Source organism: Neoarthrinium moseri (genome assembly GCF_022829205.1).
Source record: "Neoarthrinium moseri strain CBS 164.80 chromosome Unknown scaffold45_Wmoseri_CBS_16480, whole genome shotgun sequence".
Lineage (NCBI taxonomy): Eukaryota > Fungi > Ascomycota > Sordariomycetes > Amphisphaeriales > Apiosporaceae > Neoarthrinium > Neoarthrinium moseri.
This window is the reverse complement of record NW_026055159.1, coordinates 237586-255079: the sequence shown is the minus strand read 5'-3', so window position 1 is coordinate 255079 and position 17494 is coordinate 237586. Positions and strand designations below refer to the sequence as shown.

The window sequence follows — 17494 nt, the reverse complement described above, 5'->3', positions numbered from 1 at the left end:
ACGGCAAGGCGAGATCTCTTCTGTGCGGTGCTACGCTGATCTTAAGCATGGTAAAGCTTATTTGCGGGGCGGCTCGTCCTTCCGAGATGGAGGCACTACTATCACGGAAGCTTTTTCTGCGGAAGCTTAGCAGTTCTCGCTGACTAGCCTATCATGGGCATCCCTGGACGAAGTGCGGCATATAGTTGACACCGTTCCCCAACGCGGGTGCCTGTCATTGTCCGCATTGCAAGGATGGATGGACCAGTTGCAGATACAGAGCAGTGGTCTTGGCGGCTCTGTCAAGAGAGTCACTTACAAGGGGTTCGGCAAGCGTTCTAGCGGGGTAGCCAATTGGAAGTCGTCTGATGCGAGCTTTTTGCCCAAAGAGGCAGACAGTAAGACCGCTGAGGGTCCCACCAGAACGCCAAAGTGGCCAGGTCACTCATAGCGTCATTCTCGATACCATTATAGTGCCACAAATAGGCTTGAAAGCCAAGTTCCCAACTTCCAGAAGCAAGCGACGTGCCGCTTCGTGTGGTAGTAGCCAAGGACATCCACTTGCGCGCTAATGAGCACCGTACTTGATGGAGGGCAGGTCAAGCTCACGGTTCTTGTGCTTGGCAGTGAATGCGGGTGCCAAGTTGGGAAGGTTGAACATGTGCCAAGCCGCAGGGTCCAGACACGATGCAACTCTCACCCACCGAACATTGGAAGAACACATTGGAAGTTTGGAACAGAAATTTGTCTAGAAAGAAGCTCAAAGTTGATTACAAAGTAGAGAACATCAATGGTAAGTCTGGAGATTCGGCAGCGGGGGAACCATGCCGCCGCAAGGGCACCTGACAAGACCGTTGCGACTCCAGGCAAAACGACTATAGCGGGGTTGTGGGAATGATCAGAGGGGTTGATCGGGTCTCAGAGTGCTAGAGTACAATACTCTTCAGTCACAAAACTAAGCTGCATGCTCGGGAGATCAAAAGGCGAGGTTACGTATGTTAAATAGAAATTGTATTTGATAGGTGTCCTGTCCAGATGCAGGGTCTAATCGTAAGAATAGGAAAAAGAAAATCGCCTCAGGCGCATGTTGAAATAGGTCCACGCGCGACACGGCGCTGGAACCCCAAATAGAAGTGAAATGTGTATATACACGCGTAAACCCGAGCCAGCCCCCCAGCTCTCACCCCTGTTGCCCAGAAGCCCAATGATCCAAGTTACCGCCTGCTCTCGCACCTTAGACAACGCCGTTCGTGAAGACGACCTCGAACGTGCCGGTGCCGGAGCGGATGATGGCGCCGGCGTTGTAGTTGGGGTCGTCGATCCAGACCTGGGCGGCGTCGCAGACGCTGAGCTCCCAGGCGCGGGCGGCGGCGTTGTAGGCGCGGTTGGGCTTGTCGATGGTGACGTCGAGGATGGCGTTGCCGTAGTCGTTGGTGATGAGGGCGGCGGCGGGCGCGCCCGTCAGCAGGTTGGCCGCCGTGCAGCCGCGCACCAGGTTGGTGCCGTCCGTGGTCCCCAGCGCCGCCCCGCCGTCGCAGCCCTCCAGGAAGCTGATGTCGCCGTACATGGCCCCCGTCGAGTCCACCGACGCCTCGACCCACGTGCCCAGCGTGTGCGCGTTGCCGTCCAGCTGCACCGACGGGTTGCCGCGCTGGATGCGGCCCTGGAACGTGCTGCACACAGAGACGAAAGCCCGGGTGCCAATGGGGATCTGAAGTTTCCGAAGAATGGTTTATCAGCTGGGGCTCTCTTGCGTAGAATTCTCAGGGGATATTGGGTGCGTTGAATTGGACGTATACTTCCTGTATACGCCTCATATAGGTTGTGTGTTATACGAGGTGCGGCTTACATCAAGGTATTTCCACGGGTGAGTGTCCCGGCTGTTCTCGATGATGAAGTACTTCACATTGGCGTCAACGTCGTTGTTGGTGATATAGAAGCCAGGTCCACCCTCAGCATCACCAGCTATTGATTACGTTAGCGAGCTATAGTATTGACTCAACAGAAAAATACAGCTTACTGGTTGCGAAAGCAGGCGTGTTTCCGTCGCCGCAGTAGACGATCTGTCGCTCCTGGACCGGCAGGCTTACGCTGAGACCGAGGCTGCTGAGGCAGCCAACGGCAGTGAGAGTAGAGGCTTTTGAGAAGTACATTGCGGCGAAGAGGATTCACTGGATCTGGATCTGGTTGGATGTTTGGGACGATTGGCGGATGGAGCTGGTTGAGCATGGTGATCTCGATACATCCGAAGATGACGAGACGACTTTTATAACCAACATCCTGATCATTGTCTGCATTGACTCGCCGTCTTCAAACAACGCAGAAAAAATATTCTCGATGGCACGGATGGTGGTGAGCTCTTGTTCCACAACTCAAATCCTTAGTCGGACGTCCGCGGTTCGGTTGTCTGGGACGGGAGCTTGCGCTTAAAGCCGTTTAAGTTGGTCGCTTATACTCACATTACTTCTTGACAGAGGCTGATGTGTTGACAATCCGCTCGGACGAGACTCCATGAGGATTTCTTGTCTTCGAATACTGGCCCGACTCAGGATGAAGCGGTCTCTGGCGTTGCAGGTTGCGCTGAGCTTGGCATCTGTACATGCAAAGTTCTCGTCCCCATCAGCTTCTTGTCCGAACAATAGGACCATGGATGCGATATCAGTCGAAGCTCATCTGAAATAGAATCCATTCGATTTCACCCTCCCACTGAAGGATTCACTGATGACTGCAATCTCATCGGTCAGGTCCAACTACTGTGTGTATGTCGCATTTGGACCACAAGATAAAGTTTCCATGGCGCCTCTTCTCGAACGGGTCAACTAGTGCCATGCACCATCAAATGCCATGCAAATGGACTTGACGCCCGCAGCACGAGCACAGATCTAGGGGCATTGCACCGTCTTGGCTTAAAGCACGTCCTCATTGCAACTTCGCTTGCTTGACGTAGCCGCCTCGATCGCCCTTCACACTCTTGACACGCGGCGTCCACCGCAAGCCACCAGAAACAGACCTCGCCTCATCGAAACGCGAAGCTTCAATGACTCGCTGCCACAGCAAAAGGACGGCAATTTGAGGTCGGGCTCAGCAGTATGAGCTACAGCTCAGTAGAAAACAAGTGTCAATTTACTGGAACTCGGATGTCCACTCTTGGTCAAGTCAACTTTGGCAAGGTAATATGGGTGGGAATCAGGTGTCGCATCACGGCAGGACACAGGGGCAACGCTGATGTTGAGAACCCGTGCTTTAATTTACAAATGCACGCCTAACCGGGCTATTTACGATTACGAGAAAATTGATTCTCGTAGATGACCGAGCTCACACGGTAGACAGTGTCCTAACGCCAGGTTCTCCCTTCACTACTGCTAAAAGTGGCAAATGTCTCGAACCGGCCTCCGATTTTCCTTACGTAGAACCATTAGACCACCACTTAACACCACTGAACAAGTTTGCCCAGTGGCCCTAATACCCACCGAAGATTTTGTCCGCTGATGTAAGAGACCGGAGAACAAATTTCTGGTGGGAGAAAATTCATTAATCGAGAACATCGTGTCCTCCAATGTTACAGATGACCACAACCTGTGTACCAGGGCGTGGTCCACCGCAACGCCGTGTTATTACACCAAAGACGTGTCCACAGTCGTTCATTCATCAATCGTGACCATCCTCGTTTCAACATCAAGCCTCAGATGAAGCCGGACGCAAGCCGCTAACCAGACCCAAGTGTTTCTTTGACTGGTGAATATGGCTAATCGCAGGCTGCTAGACGAATCAGAGGCAGAACGAGAAAGGAGGCGCCTGTAAGTTTGTACAGCCTGTACATATCGACGTCGAACAGCACGGTAGCGCACTTAGTAGTCGCGCATGTGCGGATTACGGGCAGTGTCGACAATGCGCCTGGCCATGCCGATGGACGAAGACATGCGGCCCAAAATTGTGCTGCCTGTAGGTACTTCCCTCGCGACACGAGCATACAGCGCTTCCATATTGTTGATGAAGCCGCCCAAAATGTTGGGGATTACCTCACGAACTTGGCTGTCCTGTAGGAATGAGTTAGTGAGCTGTGAAAAAAGAAGGTAACACAGAATAGAAAGAACGTACAATATTTGGCAGAGATTTGTACAAGCTGCCGATGATCACGCCAACCCAGTCGATCCTTTCGTTCAGATGCGGACCATCCAGATTCTGGGCAAGCTCGGCGATAACGGCAAGACCCACAAGAGGAGACAGCGTCTGCAATGGAGCAGTATTGAGTCGCGACCAAAGGTGGGCGAAAATCTCGTCCTTGCGGTCAGATTGAAGCCATCTCACAAGAGCGCCCTCAATCTCGTCACCGTTGACTTGGGCGGCTATTTCACCAATCTTACGCTCAAGGTCCTGGTCCTTCGTCACACCGGAACCGCTTGAGGGGTAAGTCATGACCTGGTTGCCCGAGTGTGCCGAGGGGCTGCTGTACGCCTGGTGGCGGGAAGATGCCTGACTTCCAAAGCTTTGGTTGTGACTTTGGGGGGCTGCGCCTGTCTGCGAAAAGGGGATGTGCTTCGCTGCCTGCTGGCTCTCGGGGCGACGATCTTGTGATGAACCATCATACATCCTCCGGAAATGAGTCTGAAACTCCGCTTGGCTCTTAGCCATGGTGGCAACGGTTTCGGAGAGCGTGTTGACCAAGGATGAGAGCTGGTCAATCTTGTTGCTATCAGCATGTAGCTTCTGTTCTAGATCCTCGATCTGGGCGGCAGCCTGCTTGTGGACGTCATCGACCATCTTGGTCGCGGCAGCAACAGCCATACGGCTGAAAGCTGGGGTGACGCTATCGTTGAGTGCTTCCACGAAAGTCTTCTGGACCTCACTGGCCAAACCATCCGTAAGCTTGCTAGTAACTGCTCGGGTGACCTCAGGCTTCAGAAGAGCTTGACCAACGGTGTTAGGAAGCAGCTTCTGCATCTGGTTTTGGACCGCGTGCGAGATTCTTCCGGTGAGCTTGTTGTCAAGCTGATCCGTAACGATGCGATTGATCTGGTCCGAGACGGTTTGCTTCAAGATTTCATCGAGAGCCGGAATGACACGTTGCTCGAACTGGCTGCTAATGGTCTTCGTGAGCAACTGCTGGACGTTGTTGTCGAGGGTAGCAGACACCACATCCAGAAGGTTCTGCTGGCTCTTCTTAAATGCCCCCTCGCGACTTCGGGCCTCCTGGTCCATCTTTTGACGGTTCTCGCGCAGTGCTTGCTCCACGGCGTTGGCGACGGTAGTTTCTACTTGCTTGACAGCAGATTGGAACGAATCAGAAGAGGTGACAGACTGCGATGTCGTCGACGATGCTTTGGCCTCTGTGTTCTTTCCTGAAGCCGGTGTGACCTGGACTGCCTGAGCAGTTCCATTCTCGCCTGCGGCAGCATTCTTCTCGGCGGCGGCAGCGGCAGCCTTGTCCTTCTTCTTTCGGGAACGACGTTCGGCCTTCTCAAGCTGACTTGGCGTCGCATTAGTCTCTGACTTGCGGTCATGCTGGTTACTGGTAGATGGAACATCCTCAGTACCCTTTCGGGCGACGTCCTCCCCAGACGTTGGCTGCGTGTTTTCTTTGTCCTTGGCGCCAGAGCGACCTGTACGTATGGGAAGGGACACTGAGTCCTCAGCAGTCTGGCTTTCGGTAGGTTGAATGGCAGGGAGCTCCTTGAGTTTGCCAATCTTGACGACACCAGTAGCAAGAGCATCCACGGGGGCGACAACTTTATTGTCTTTAGTCCAGCCAAGCTCATTTTGCTTGATGCAGATGCCTGACACGCCCTTCGAATGCATGGCGTAGAGTTCGAACAGGGTCTGCTCATCACTGTCTGAGGAAGCAGCAGGGGTTGTCAACATATCCAAACTCCGAATGACTCCCTTGTTGGCGAAAGAGTACTCGCGAACACCACTAATGACCGCAGTGGAATCAGGCTCGGGGACAGACGAGTCCTTCGCAACAAGCTTCTGAATGAAGTCGACTTGAGACAGACCCTTAAGCGTGTACTTCGGAGCCGACAGGTGCAGGAAGTAGATGGAGTTTCGCGTGGGGTGTCCGACTACGATCATACCGGTAGGTGGATGGTACATCACACTGCACACTGCATCAGATTCCTTGGAGTGCGGCAGGTTGAACTCCTGGACAGGTTTTCCGAGAGCTAGATCCCAGAGCTGCAATGTGTGGTTCTGTTTCATACCCACGATCATGTAGCGCAGGGCACAACGCTTCTGGTACGGCCGTTGCTTATCCAGCAGTAACACAGAGGTTGGCCAGGCCTTCTCGCCTTCGGGAGTGGTCGTCAGAGTCATCAGAGGCTCCTTGACTTCGAGAGAAGTCTGCGCGGGCATTGGGAACCTTGGGTCTGAGCCTTCATCGGCAGCCGTCAGATCTCGGACGTCCCAGAACTTGACACGGCCAGACTTGTCTAGAGACACGATTGTGGTATCGTCCTGACTGAACGTGAAGTCTTTGCCGGCCTTGCCAGTGTTGATTCTCAAAGAGCACTTCTTGGAGAGTGTCTCGGTATCAACAACGCGGTCGTGACCAGGCTTGAAGAGGTTGTTCTGCATGATGAAGGACGGCCAGACAATGCTGATGGTCTTGCCGCGCCCCACGGCGAAGTACTCGGGATGGGTGGACGAGGTCCTGGCACGCGTCTTGAGGACGCCACCGGGAGCATCACCTTCCTGGGTGGTAATGGGAGGGAGGGCGAACCCATGCTGCTCCGGGTGGGCGTCATCCAGATAATCCTTCTCTCCGTTCTTGATCAGCTCGTAGTAGACAGTGCCACTGATGCCGGTACCGATGATTGATTCCTTATGCGGGGTGTTGAGGTCGGCTGGGGTGGAGGAAACCGCAACATTGAAGATGCGGTCCTTGGTATCAGTGAAAAGCTTGGCATCGCGACCATCATCCTGGCGAATGACGCGGAGACCACCGGCCTTGGACATTCCGTAAATGATGTACGTCTCAGTGGCTGACACCAGGTTGCGGTCGATCTGGTCAAATTCTTTCTTCACGCGTGCAATGTCCAGGATGACTTCGTCACGGAATTGCGGACGAGGCTCCTCGTTCTCCTGTAGGGAGATCGAAATCCAAGGCTTCATGGGGAAGTTGTAGACTTTGACGGGGGAAGCCTCCTCCTCAATGACCACAATCTCATCAGCTTCAGCGCTTTCCCAGCTGTCGGCAACAGGCTGACTGTGGGCCGCCTCGTCAACAATATCGTGAATGGCCTTGGCCATCTCGGGCGGGAGCGAGTCTTCGAGGATGCCGGAGTTCTCTTCCTTCTGGAGCTCATGCTGGATATCACGGGCGACGATTTCGGACTTCTCATCAAATTCGGCCTCGCTCTTAGCAGCCAACATGTCCTCGAGCTCTCTCGCAATCCTGGCCTGCGCCTCCTCTCCCTCAGCTCTAGCCAGAGCCTCTTGTGCTTCTTCGTTGACAGTCTGAGCAATGTCGCCGACAGCCTTGGAGACAGGCTCTTTGGTGAAATCGGCTGAAGAGTCATAGTGGGCTCGGTTGGCTTCAAAGGCAGCAGGCGAGTGATTCTCTGGGCTGAAAGCGGGGCTTCGACGCGAACTGATGTGCTTCTGTTCAAACCTGTGCTCATGTGCTCCGGGAGAAGAGGTCGCGCTGGGAGCCTTCTTCAAGATCTGGAAGGTGGGAGCTGTCGCACCGTGCGCATGGCTGCCGGAAGTCATGGACTTCGGTGTTCGGTTGTGCGGCGACGGGGCCTGCGACAGGTCGTCAAACGGATCCTTGTAGTCGAAGATGGTCTTTCGGCCAACACCATTCTGGGAAGCAGGAGAGCTGTATTCGGGCTTTGTAGGGGGCGACGGAGCATGGTGCTGCTGGCCTAGGAAAGGGAAGTGTGTAGACGTGCTGCCCTCCAAAGCCTTCTCAGGTGTGTCACGAGCCCCGTGAAGGTCTCTCGACTGATCGTGGGCGGAACCTTGGGTCGTAGACTGCGGCGTCAAGGTAGTAGGGTGCGCCGACTCGTTTGCCGACTGTTGGTCGGTCTGAGAGGGCTTCTTGCGCTGGAGCAGGTTGAGAAGGTAGGTCTGGGTGTCCTCGGCCGGACCTGGCGCGGCATTCCAACTGCCTGCAGGAGCAGGTGCCGGGTGACCTTCTTGTCGTTGAGACTCTTGGTGATGGTCACCCTTCATCAATGAAGCCAGGAAGCCTTGAGGATCGGCAGGCATTGGCACCGGCGCGTGAATGGTAGTGGCACCGGCGGGCTGAGGCAGATTGGTGGAGCCATCGAACGATGGGAGACCAGGGGCTGAGGAGTGTGAGTTCCTGTGGGAATGAGTTGAGGAGTGCGTGCTACCACCACCGTTGTCCTTGAACTTGAGCAGATTCAGCAGGTTCGCGGACTGGTCACCCGGTGCGCCAGCTGAGCCGGCGGAAGGCGGCATGCTGCCAATCGGACCCAGACCCATGGTCATGCCCATGAGGCCGGGAGGACCGTGGGAGTGGGAGAAATGGCTCATGGGAGGCGTGGGGGCGGCGGGCGGCGGGAAGACGTCCGAGCCGGACATTAGAGGTGAGTCTGTATCTTCGGGCTGGTGGCCTCCACCGCCACCGGCCGAGCTGGAGCCGTAGTAGCCGCCGTGCGACTGGTTTGCCTGGTTCAGGGTAGCAAAGCGAGACAGCAGATCGCGCTCATCGCTGGGGTTTCCGGCACTGCGTCCTGCCTGGAGGCGCGCAAGCATGGACTGGAGGTGATTGTGGTTGTTTGGGTCGTTTGCACCCGACGGATTGTAGCTCGCCATCGTGACTGGGTCGGTGGGCAAGCGAGCTACGGGGTGCAGCAGTCGCAGGCGGTGGGGGAAGGCGTTGCTTCAGGGCGAAGCTGGCCGTTCCTAAAATATTGTGCGATGGTGCAGAGGGCAATCCAATTACCGTGGTAGGTGGATATGGGAGGAAGATGGAGATGGTGTATCAGACGATAAATCCGATGGATAGTGTTGTCTCCAAGTACGTACAGACGGATTGCGAGTGGCTGAACTTTTTTTTTTCCCCTTTCCTGCGGGAAGAGCTGCCCAATGCTTTTTTCCAGTCAACCGAGCGCCGGGTCAGAACCACCTGGGAGCTGGGAACTGGGAGCTGGAGCTCCAAACCGAGCTAGCCAAGTTGAGTACGGGCAGTACCCAACTCAGTAGGTACGGTAGGATCGGGCAGGACCGACACGTCACGACTGACCGACGAAATGGCCTGGGATGTGTCGGATGCTTGACTGACGGAGAGGCCGGTCAGGTGAAGAAGTAGTGGAAGAAGAAAAATACTAATGCGGGCAGTTCTGGAGGAAGGGGAAGAAGAAAAGTCGTGACATCAAACGGCGAACGCCTGCCCCGGGACAGAACACAAACTGCGTTGGACAGCTATGCATGCGGCGTGAGCTGTACGCGGTGCGATTGGGTGGCGGGTGGTGATGCAGAGGACTCCAGTAAAAAGTTACCCAGGTCGCCAGCCAGCCAGCCAGCCAGCCTCGGGGCCTAGTTCAGCCGCTGCTTTGGTGCTGGGTGCTTGTCAACTTGCGGTGCTTGGCTTCCAGGTTGGCTGTCAACTGCACAGATCCTGGTCTGTTCTGTTTGGTCAAGCCCGATCCAGACAATCAGATGTTCGCGGCCAGGCCAAATCCAGGTGAGCGAGGTGCTGGCCGAGATTGAGCCGGCCTTGTCCCACTCGAGGTCTGTCTCGACTTTTCGAGTCTACGAAGAATGGTGCAGGTGCTGGATCAGGGCCCGAATCTACACACGGAGAAGTACTGTACAGTAGATTCGCTCGATTCTAGGCGATCGGTCATAAAACATGGGCGATGGTGGCGGCCTGGGTGCCTGAAGAACTCGCGCCTTGGGGCGGCTCCCGCGTCGGGTTAGTGGTTAGTTAGCGAATGCGCGGGGCAACACATCCGCGGTAGTAGCGCCGTTACATAATCGCCTTGTCCCCTAGCCCGCACCAGGCCCGACTTTCCTTAGTCAGAGATCTAACGCCAACGCCAACGCCAACAGTAGATTCACCCTCGTCTGATCGCATCGGCATCGGCATCGATAGAGCCAACCCGCACCTCCTCGGACCCGCGCAACGACCCTCTCCTCTGCCGGAGGTCCAGCGTCGATAGCCACACGTGCTGCAAACTGGGAAGGCCCCCTCGCAACTTGCGGCCGCGTTACAGGCCTCAGTCTCTCCTTGATGCCCGCAAGAGCCCCTTCCAACTAGCCTCGCATCAGGATCGCCTCTGTCCTACCCTCATTCGTCCGCTACCATCATGTTCTGCCTCAGAAGGTGAGTTTTCGCACCACCACAGCAGTTCCGTCTCTGTTCTCCCGCTAACAGTGCCCTCCAGCTGGCTCCCGCTTCTTTTCATACCTACCAATGCCTCCCCGGCCTTCATCTTCCTCTTCTTCGTGTGCACCTACTTCCTGAACCGCCCCTGCGTGTACTGCTCTGTGCTGCTGCTCATCCTATTCGTCACGTCGTGCTACTGGTCCGACCGATGCTTTTTCGACTTCAGCAGCAACTGGTTCGCCCCGCGGCCCTCGACGTCGTACTACTACGACCCCTCAAGCGGTGCTTGCGCCGCCGGCAACGCCACCGCGATGACAGAGCCAGGCTTTAACGAGACTGCCATGGAGATGTTGAACACGACGGCAAACGCGCTGGCTGGTGCCGCTGCTGACGAGCTAGCAAGACGGAAGGCGGAGTGGACTGGGCTGGGTGTCGAGTGGCTGAGGAGCTTACTGGGAAGGCGGGAATGGAGGATTGAGTGTATGGACCTTAATATACGACTGTGAGAGTGCGGTGGTCATGGTGTGTCGGCATGGGTACGAAATACTCTGTGTACAAAACGCGTGGCAACCGATCAGACGATACCCCTCACACGACGGAGAATCTACGATCGAGTAAGGACGCGAAATAAGACACATTAAAGAGCATACGGCGGCGTTGTTTGGCTTTTCATAGAACATTACGAGTTCTCTCCATCAGTTCAAGAGCTTATACTTGACGCATGCATGATTTAGCGTGGAAATGGGAGAGGGCATGTGTTCTGCGAGTCGGCGGTTATGCTGGGTTACAGAGGTGTGATCCCCTGCTGTCCATCGCCTGTCTCTAGAACGATCCCGACCATCGTCCATCGAGGCATCCACTTTGGGCTCATTGAGGATTAAAACTCCAAGCCGATGATGAATGTTGTTAATACGTATATAACCTTAGGCTTGACGTCCAACCACCGATCCGGGCACGATATTAAATTGTCCTCGACATATACGTCCATGTCTAGCCCTCCTCACCTGGACGCTACCTGCCATCCCATAGTCACCACTGCACAATACTTCCCGGGACCGTTGGGCAGGCAGAGGAACGTTGACCATCTGTAAGCTGAGAAATGTCAGTTCGTAATTGGATATTTGTAGATTCTTCCGGCTTGTCTTCCAGGTGACGCACAATGACCACGTCCTCAGGCTTTCCACAACCTTGAGCCTTGAGGCCCGTTGCCTGAAATATACTGGGATGGGGGACCATGTAAGTGCAGCTTGGTCAAGATCAATCAATGCTGGCCACATCATAGCGTTTTTGTCAAGTGCACAGGGGAGTCAGCTAGTTCTTCGTAGGAGCCCGGCATTTGCAAACCTCAAACAATGGTAAACAGATCCCCCTCGCGGTGTTCATCCCACGACGGCAAGTTACGTCCCAACACAGACTTTAAGCGATCTATGATCATCCAATTGTTGGAAACTATGGGCTGTTCCAGTTCATTTGGGTCGTCAGCCCAGTGATTAGTCTTTGTCTTGCCTAGCACTTCCGCAAGATCATGTTACTCATCGACTTATACGGCAGCGGCTACCAGCAAACAATTAAATCCCTGAGAAAACTTCCTTGAATGTGGTAAAAGCCATGAGAAGGGTGCCGACCGGGTTTCCCCGAAGATCAACATTAAGCTTAGTAGATTTTCGATTCCATTCTCCTGTAAGAGGCTGATTTACTGCGGTAGTAAAGGTGCGCCACCCCCAGCCGGATTTGTCAAAGCCGGATACCCTTCAGACCACAGTGGAAGAGTCGTTCAAGAAGCACCAAGTGACGACACTGATTCTTCGGACATTCCATAGTATATCGGCTGATGGATATTGAATGGAAGTCACATTATCCCAGCCATTGGTATAGCTTAGCTGGATGTAGTTTACACTCTCAGTGTCAAAGCTGTGGTTCCACGCCGGCGGAAGTGGTACTTCGGAGATAGAAGGAGGTTTATTCCAGGGACGAACAATTATAGTAGTCCCTTCCCGTTGCCAATGGCCCAGTAAAATCGGCGATCGTGTAGATGGCTATCATTCTGTATCTAGCGTGCTACCGTTGGCAAAGATGAAGTTGATCTAATCGCGCTCGTAGAATTTTCACGTAAGAAGCACGCTATAAACCTCCTATTGCTGCCTGTACGGGGCTATGCATAAGTTGAATCTAATATGCGTGAGGCTCAGACATTCCTATGGAGATCAGCGTGCGAATCTCGAGAGATATTCCAACACATTTACCCCGTTCATCTGTGAAACTGGAGTGATGCTAAAGCCATCTTTCCGGCAATCTCGGTGTCATCTAGATGGTATTAGAAGCGGTCACAAGCGCTGCCTTTTTACTAAAGTTATTGGTTGGTGTAATGTCACCCAATGGCAATCTGGTAGCGTCCGAATCCGTGACCATCAACTCCAAAATACATCAGTGGCCAGATACAATTAGTATTTATAGGTTTAGGATAACAGCCGTAATATGGTATTGTCCCCAACGGATTAAATGCAGTGTTTTCGAGAGATGCCTTGGGCAGCATACCTGTGCTGAGCGATTTCGGGCGAGCCCCGACGGCTTATCACACTGGTATAGTGTGCCCTTTTTTCATGTGAAGGAAATGTCCATGTAGGGCAGCTCGTCTAAGTCCTCTCTGATTGCAATTATGCAAATGTACAGTCCGAGTCGTAAGGAGGCAGCTTTATCAGTTTTAAAAGCGCACATATGTGTACAAACCGCAAGCGATACTCTCGGTCCGTCGGAACTGCACTATCATGCCCCACGTTGTTCATCCAGGCTTATTTGAGTGTCCTGAGCTTTCTCTGAACATCACCACTACAATTGCCTACATAGGTGTCTTAGATTGCTCTAGATCCTCTTCAATTCAACATCTCTCGCGACCAGACACTTCGAGCCGCAAGATGGCTATCGCGGTACTCGGCTCTCTTCACATTCGCCACGTGCGAGCTCCGCTGACGGATCACAGGCAGTGGGGCAGATATGCTCAACAGCGTCCATGACGCACAACCTCGAGCAATGTGTCAAGCTCGTGGCAAGAGCCGCAGCAGCTGGTGCGAAGGTGAAGATCATTCCGTAGTTCCCCCAAACATGAGTTCCAAGGCGCATCGGGCCTCGCCTGCTATGTCTCCCTAAGCCGCCAAAAGCATGGAGCAAAGGCGATGGACTGAGCGTCGGTTCTCGCACTTGGACGAACGCGCAGGCGGTCATGAGAGACCGGAGATGAGCATTTGCAACTTGTGTCGCAGCATCTTTGGAACATTGAAACAGCTCGTCGTCTTGCCAACTGACCAGTAGATAGGTCTTGTTCCTCCCGGAGGCTTCCGATTACATCGCAAGCTCCAGCACCGAATCTCTCTCGCTTGCTAAACCAGTGTCATCGTCCCCCTTCGTGACCGGTCTTCAGTCTGCGGCAGCGAAGCACTCACTCGCCGTACATGTCGGGATTCACGTCCCAGTGACGGTGAAACCTGCCAGCTCATCCACCAGCAACCCCGTTCTGACCGCGATCGCCCAATCGGACTCCTCCTCGGGAGCCTCGGCAACGAAGCTTTACAACCGAACCATTTGGATCAACGACGATGGTTCTATCAACGAGAAGGCCAACTACGATAAACTGCACCTCTTTGACTACGCCTCATTGCGTGAGTCCAATACAACTCAAGCAGGAGTCAAATTCACGGCCCCATTTGCATCACCTGTAGGGCGGGTAGGCAGCCTAATTTGCTTTGATCTGCGGTTCCCTGAAGCAGCATTACATTTAGCAAAGCCATTACCGTCCTCTGAGTTTGCGAACAGCCCTGCGCAGGTTCTTCTCTATCCATCGGCTTTCACAGTTCCCACGGGGCGAGCGCACTGGGAGGTCTTACTCAGATCCAGAGCGATTGAAACCCAGAGCTGGGTCATTGCGTCCGCACAAGTTGGAAGGCACGGAGATGGTGCAAAGAGAGTCAGCTACGGGAAAAGCCTAGTTGTAGATCCGTGGGGGAAAGTTGTGCTGGAGCTCAAGGGAGTCAAGGGTGAGAAGGACACCGAGTGGGAGGCAGAAGACGGAGCTGTCGGTGAGTTGGGTCTGATCGATATTGACTTGGAGCATTGGGATGGGGTTAGGGAGAAAATGCCACTCATTCGAAGGACGTAAGTGTTGATTGGAAGACCCCGAGCCACGCAGCGAGCCGGGTCCAGTGTCCATACCATGCTAACAATCGCTAGGGACGTATACTCCGAAGTCTAATGTTCATATTGACCTGGCGTGCTAGGATGTCATGGATTGACAGCTTCAGAGCCCATCGATATATGTGCTGCTTAGACTGATACTGTGCTACTGACCGATGTAGACTTGCATAAAAATAGTTAAACCTCCTCTTATATAACAATCATAGAACGGTACATAAAGCCGATAGACTGTCGTCTGGATTCTAGGAATACAGTTCTCAAGTTTGCTATAAGATGAAAGTTGAGGGCTTATTTCATGCCTTGCCACATTGCTTTCGAAAAACTGCTGTTTGAACTATGTCATATTGAGATTGAACGGGGTTGAACCTGATCAGTATTCTGTGAACAGGAGAACTTAAGTGATTGCACATCCCCCGCACCTATACGGGCCCATCGTTTCCAGTCTCCAGGTCCTGTGTGACCGTCATGCTGTATAGCCAGCCCCGCTTAGGAAATGTCTCCGCTAAAGGTTCTCCGACTCTCAGTTGTCGGATAAGCTATATCCAGCTTGGCCATTCAGCGCTATAATTAATAGTCACCAGGAACGAGAGCCAGTCATTAGCATCGACGCGGATACAACACACATTTAACACTACATCTCTTCACCCAGGAATAAACGTCTTCCATCAAAACGCCTGTCGTCCTTAAGTACCAATACTATTCTTCTGCAGACCGTGGCCATGAAGGCAGGGCAATGGGACGGGGTATGTTGCCCAAATTGCCTTTACGAATGGATAAAGAATTGACAGCTGTAGACATTAAAAAAAGTCGTTATAAATGACATACCCATCCCAGCACCTGTCGAGAACCAGTTTCTAGTAAAGATACATTCTGCATCGCTTTGTCACTCTGACCTAATGACAGAGCTCCGTCCTGCGAGCGCTGTCACATTAGGCCATGAAGGTGTAGGCTTCATTGAGAAGATACATCCCTCAGCGGAAGGGAAAGGCTTCAAAGTTGGCGATGCCGTGGGCTTCAATTATTTCATCAACTGCTGTTTCGAATGCGATGGCTGTTTGGTACATAACATGAGATGCGAAACGGGGCAGTCTCAGCTACAAGGGTTTGCCGTTGATGGCTTCTTCCAGGAATATGCAGTCGCAGACTATCACAACTGCGTCGTTTTACCCAAGGAACTTGATATGAAGCGAGCAGCGCCACTGTTCTGTGCAGGTATCACAGGTATGCTTTCCTCGCGTCAAAGCGTCTCTATATACTGACATTCAATAGCATTTCATGCCGTGGACAGCTGTGAACTGCAACCCGGACAGTGGCTCGCTGTGATCGGATGCGGTGGGCTGGGGCAATACGCAACTCAATATGCCAAAGCCATGGGATACAAGGTCGTCGGAATAGACATCAATGACGATGTGCTCGAGTCTGTGAAAGCCCTAGGTGCTGATGCAACGTTCAATTCTAGAACCAGTTCGAACTACCTAGAGGAGGTCAAGAAAGCTACGGGGAAGGGGGCACATGCAGTTGCGGTTTTCTCTGCTGCTGATGCTGCATATGCCGGGGCTCCAGAAGTGCTGCGGGTCGGAGGTCTTCTGATGGTCATCGGAATCGCTGGAAAGCCATTGCAAGTCTCGACGTTTGATCTGTGCACTGGTAGATACAGGATCAAGGCAGACAGTACCAGCATTCCGCAGCGGATGCCAAAAGCTGTCGAGTTCACGGCCAAGCACAACATACAGCCAGGCGTCGAATTCAGAAAGCTTGAAGATCTGCCTGCTATGTTTGAGGATATGCATCATGGGAAGACAAAGTGCCGACAAGTAGTGCTGTTCTAGCTTTTAATTCCACGAATTTGTCAATAAAACGCCTTTCGCGGAAGGAGATAGGACATAAATGATATCGTTCCTGTGTCGTCAAGCCTCGGGTCTCCTCACACATATTGTATGTAATACACAGAAGTCAGATATGTCTTCCAAGCAGGTTCCCTTTAATCAATCAGCCCTCCAGCAGTACCGGGTGATTCACTGGCTAGCTGCCGTCATCGTAGCTTTAGAACTGTATAAGTATTCATTTGTTAATAGGCAGGGGCGTACGACTCGAGATCTCCCCCCACCCATGGCTATAATATGCGCTGAAGCTCTTTACGATACGATTGAAGATCATGACGGAGTTGAAAAACAGGTATTCTAGATATTCGATATAGAGAATGGGATGGGTGAGGCACACGACTGTGATGCATTCATGTCTTCAATAGTTAAAATCTCGGACGACGCTCCCACGCACCATTCAATAGGAAGTCGAACAAACTGGCATATTAAGCAGCCGTTCGGATGGAATAAAGTCAGCTCATTAGAGTTCATGACCAGCACTGCATTGTCTCGGCCAATCATCGTAGCCTCAAGTTAGAGTTCGAGAAGCTCAGTAGCTACGCCTTGACACCCGTGCGCACCCTTGTGCCCGATGGCCTGGAGAGTCGACAACACACCGTAAGGTTCTGCCGATCTTAAGAAGATCTGACCAAGCGCTCGGATAAGACATGGTCGTCGCATCACTTTAAGGATTCGTATCGGCATCGTTAGGAGAAGTCTGCCGGACCTCCGAGTTCTCGTGTTTCGAAGCAAGCCCAACTAGTCGTCTGATAGCTCCACTACGCACGACAACAATGCGCATCAGAAAGAAAGGCGAATCAGGCTGTAGCTTGTTGCTTCGACAGGCTAGGCGATGCAGGCATTCAATCCACTCATACCTGACCTGGGCCATCCAATTATGGCTGTACGCCCTCAAATAAGGCCGCCCGCAATCCTGCCAAATGGTATGAATGCTCCGTTTAGGCGACCAGTGCCAAGTCATATACTCCAGGCCCCCCACATATTCACTGACTTCCAGTCTTGGGGCTCAGTGAACGAAAATGTTAACCTCGCATAGCACATGCAAGACAACTACGCAAGGGGTTTGTCCTTGGCAACGTTCGGGCAAGAGAGAAAGTCATTGCGGCTAGGTTGTATCCTGTGATATCTGCGAGGATAGTTCATCACTAAA

At 53.1% G+C, this 17494-nt stretch overlaps 5 protein-coding genes across 5 annotated transcripts; 3 read left to right on the top strand and 2 right to left on the bottom strand.

Annotated features, from left to right (window-relative positions):
* Positions 1-1213: 1213 nt before the first annotated feature.
* On the bottom strand, positions 1214-2132 carry JN550_009667 (uncharacterized protein; the record flags this gene model as incomplete). Its single annotated transcript, XM_049321764.1, has 3 exons — positions 1214-1690; positions 1829-1944; positions 2000-2132. The coding sequence occupies 3 exons, from the start codon at positions 2130-2132 to the stop codon at positions 1214-1216; spliced, it is 726 nt and encodes a 241-aa protein (XP_049168405.1).
* Positions 2133-3827: 1695 nt separating this feature from the next.
* JN550_009666 (uncharacterized protein) lies at positions 3828-8760 on the bottom strand (the record flags this gene model as incomplete). Its single annotated transcript, XM_049321763.1, has 2 exons — positions 3828-4016; positions 4078-8760. 2 exons carry the CDS (start codon positions 8758-8760, stop codon positions 3828-3830), a joined length of 4872 nt encoding a protein of 1623 aa, XP_049168404.1.
* Positions 8761-10256: 1496 nt separating this feature from the next.
* On the top strand, positions 10257-10782 carry JN550_009665 (uncharacterized protein; the record flags this gene model as incomplete). Its single annotated transcript, XM_049321762.1, has 2 exons — positions 10257-10273; positions 10335-10782. The coding sequence occupies 2 exons, from the start codon at positions 10257-10259 to the stop codon at positions 10780-10782; spliced, it is 465 nt and encodes a 154-aa protein (XP_049168403.1).
* Positions 10783-13283: 2501 nt separating this feature from the next.
* Positions 13284-14519, top strand: JN550_009664 (uncharacterized protein; the record flags this gene model as incomplete). The annotated part of the gene is made up of 3 exons (XM_049321761.1): positions 13284-13346; positions 13587-14422; positions 14498-14519. 3 exons carry the CDS (start codon positions 13284-13286, stop codon positions 14517-14519), a joined length of 921 nt encoding a protein of 306 aa, XP_049168402.1.
* Positions 14520-15357: 838 nt separating this feature from the next.
* Positions 15358-16290, top strand: JN550_009663 (uncharacterized protein; the record flags this gene model as incomplete). The annotated part of the gene is made up of 2 exons (XM_049321760.1): positions 15358-15682; positions 15731-16290. The coding sequence occupies 2 exons, from the start codon at positions 15358-15360 to the stop codon at positions 16288-16290; spliced, it is 885 nt and encodes a 294-aa protein (XP_049168401.1).
* Positions 16291-17494: the final 1204 nt, after the last annotated feature.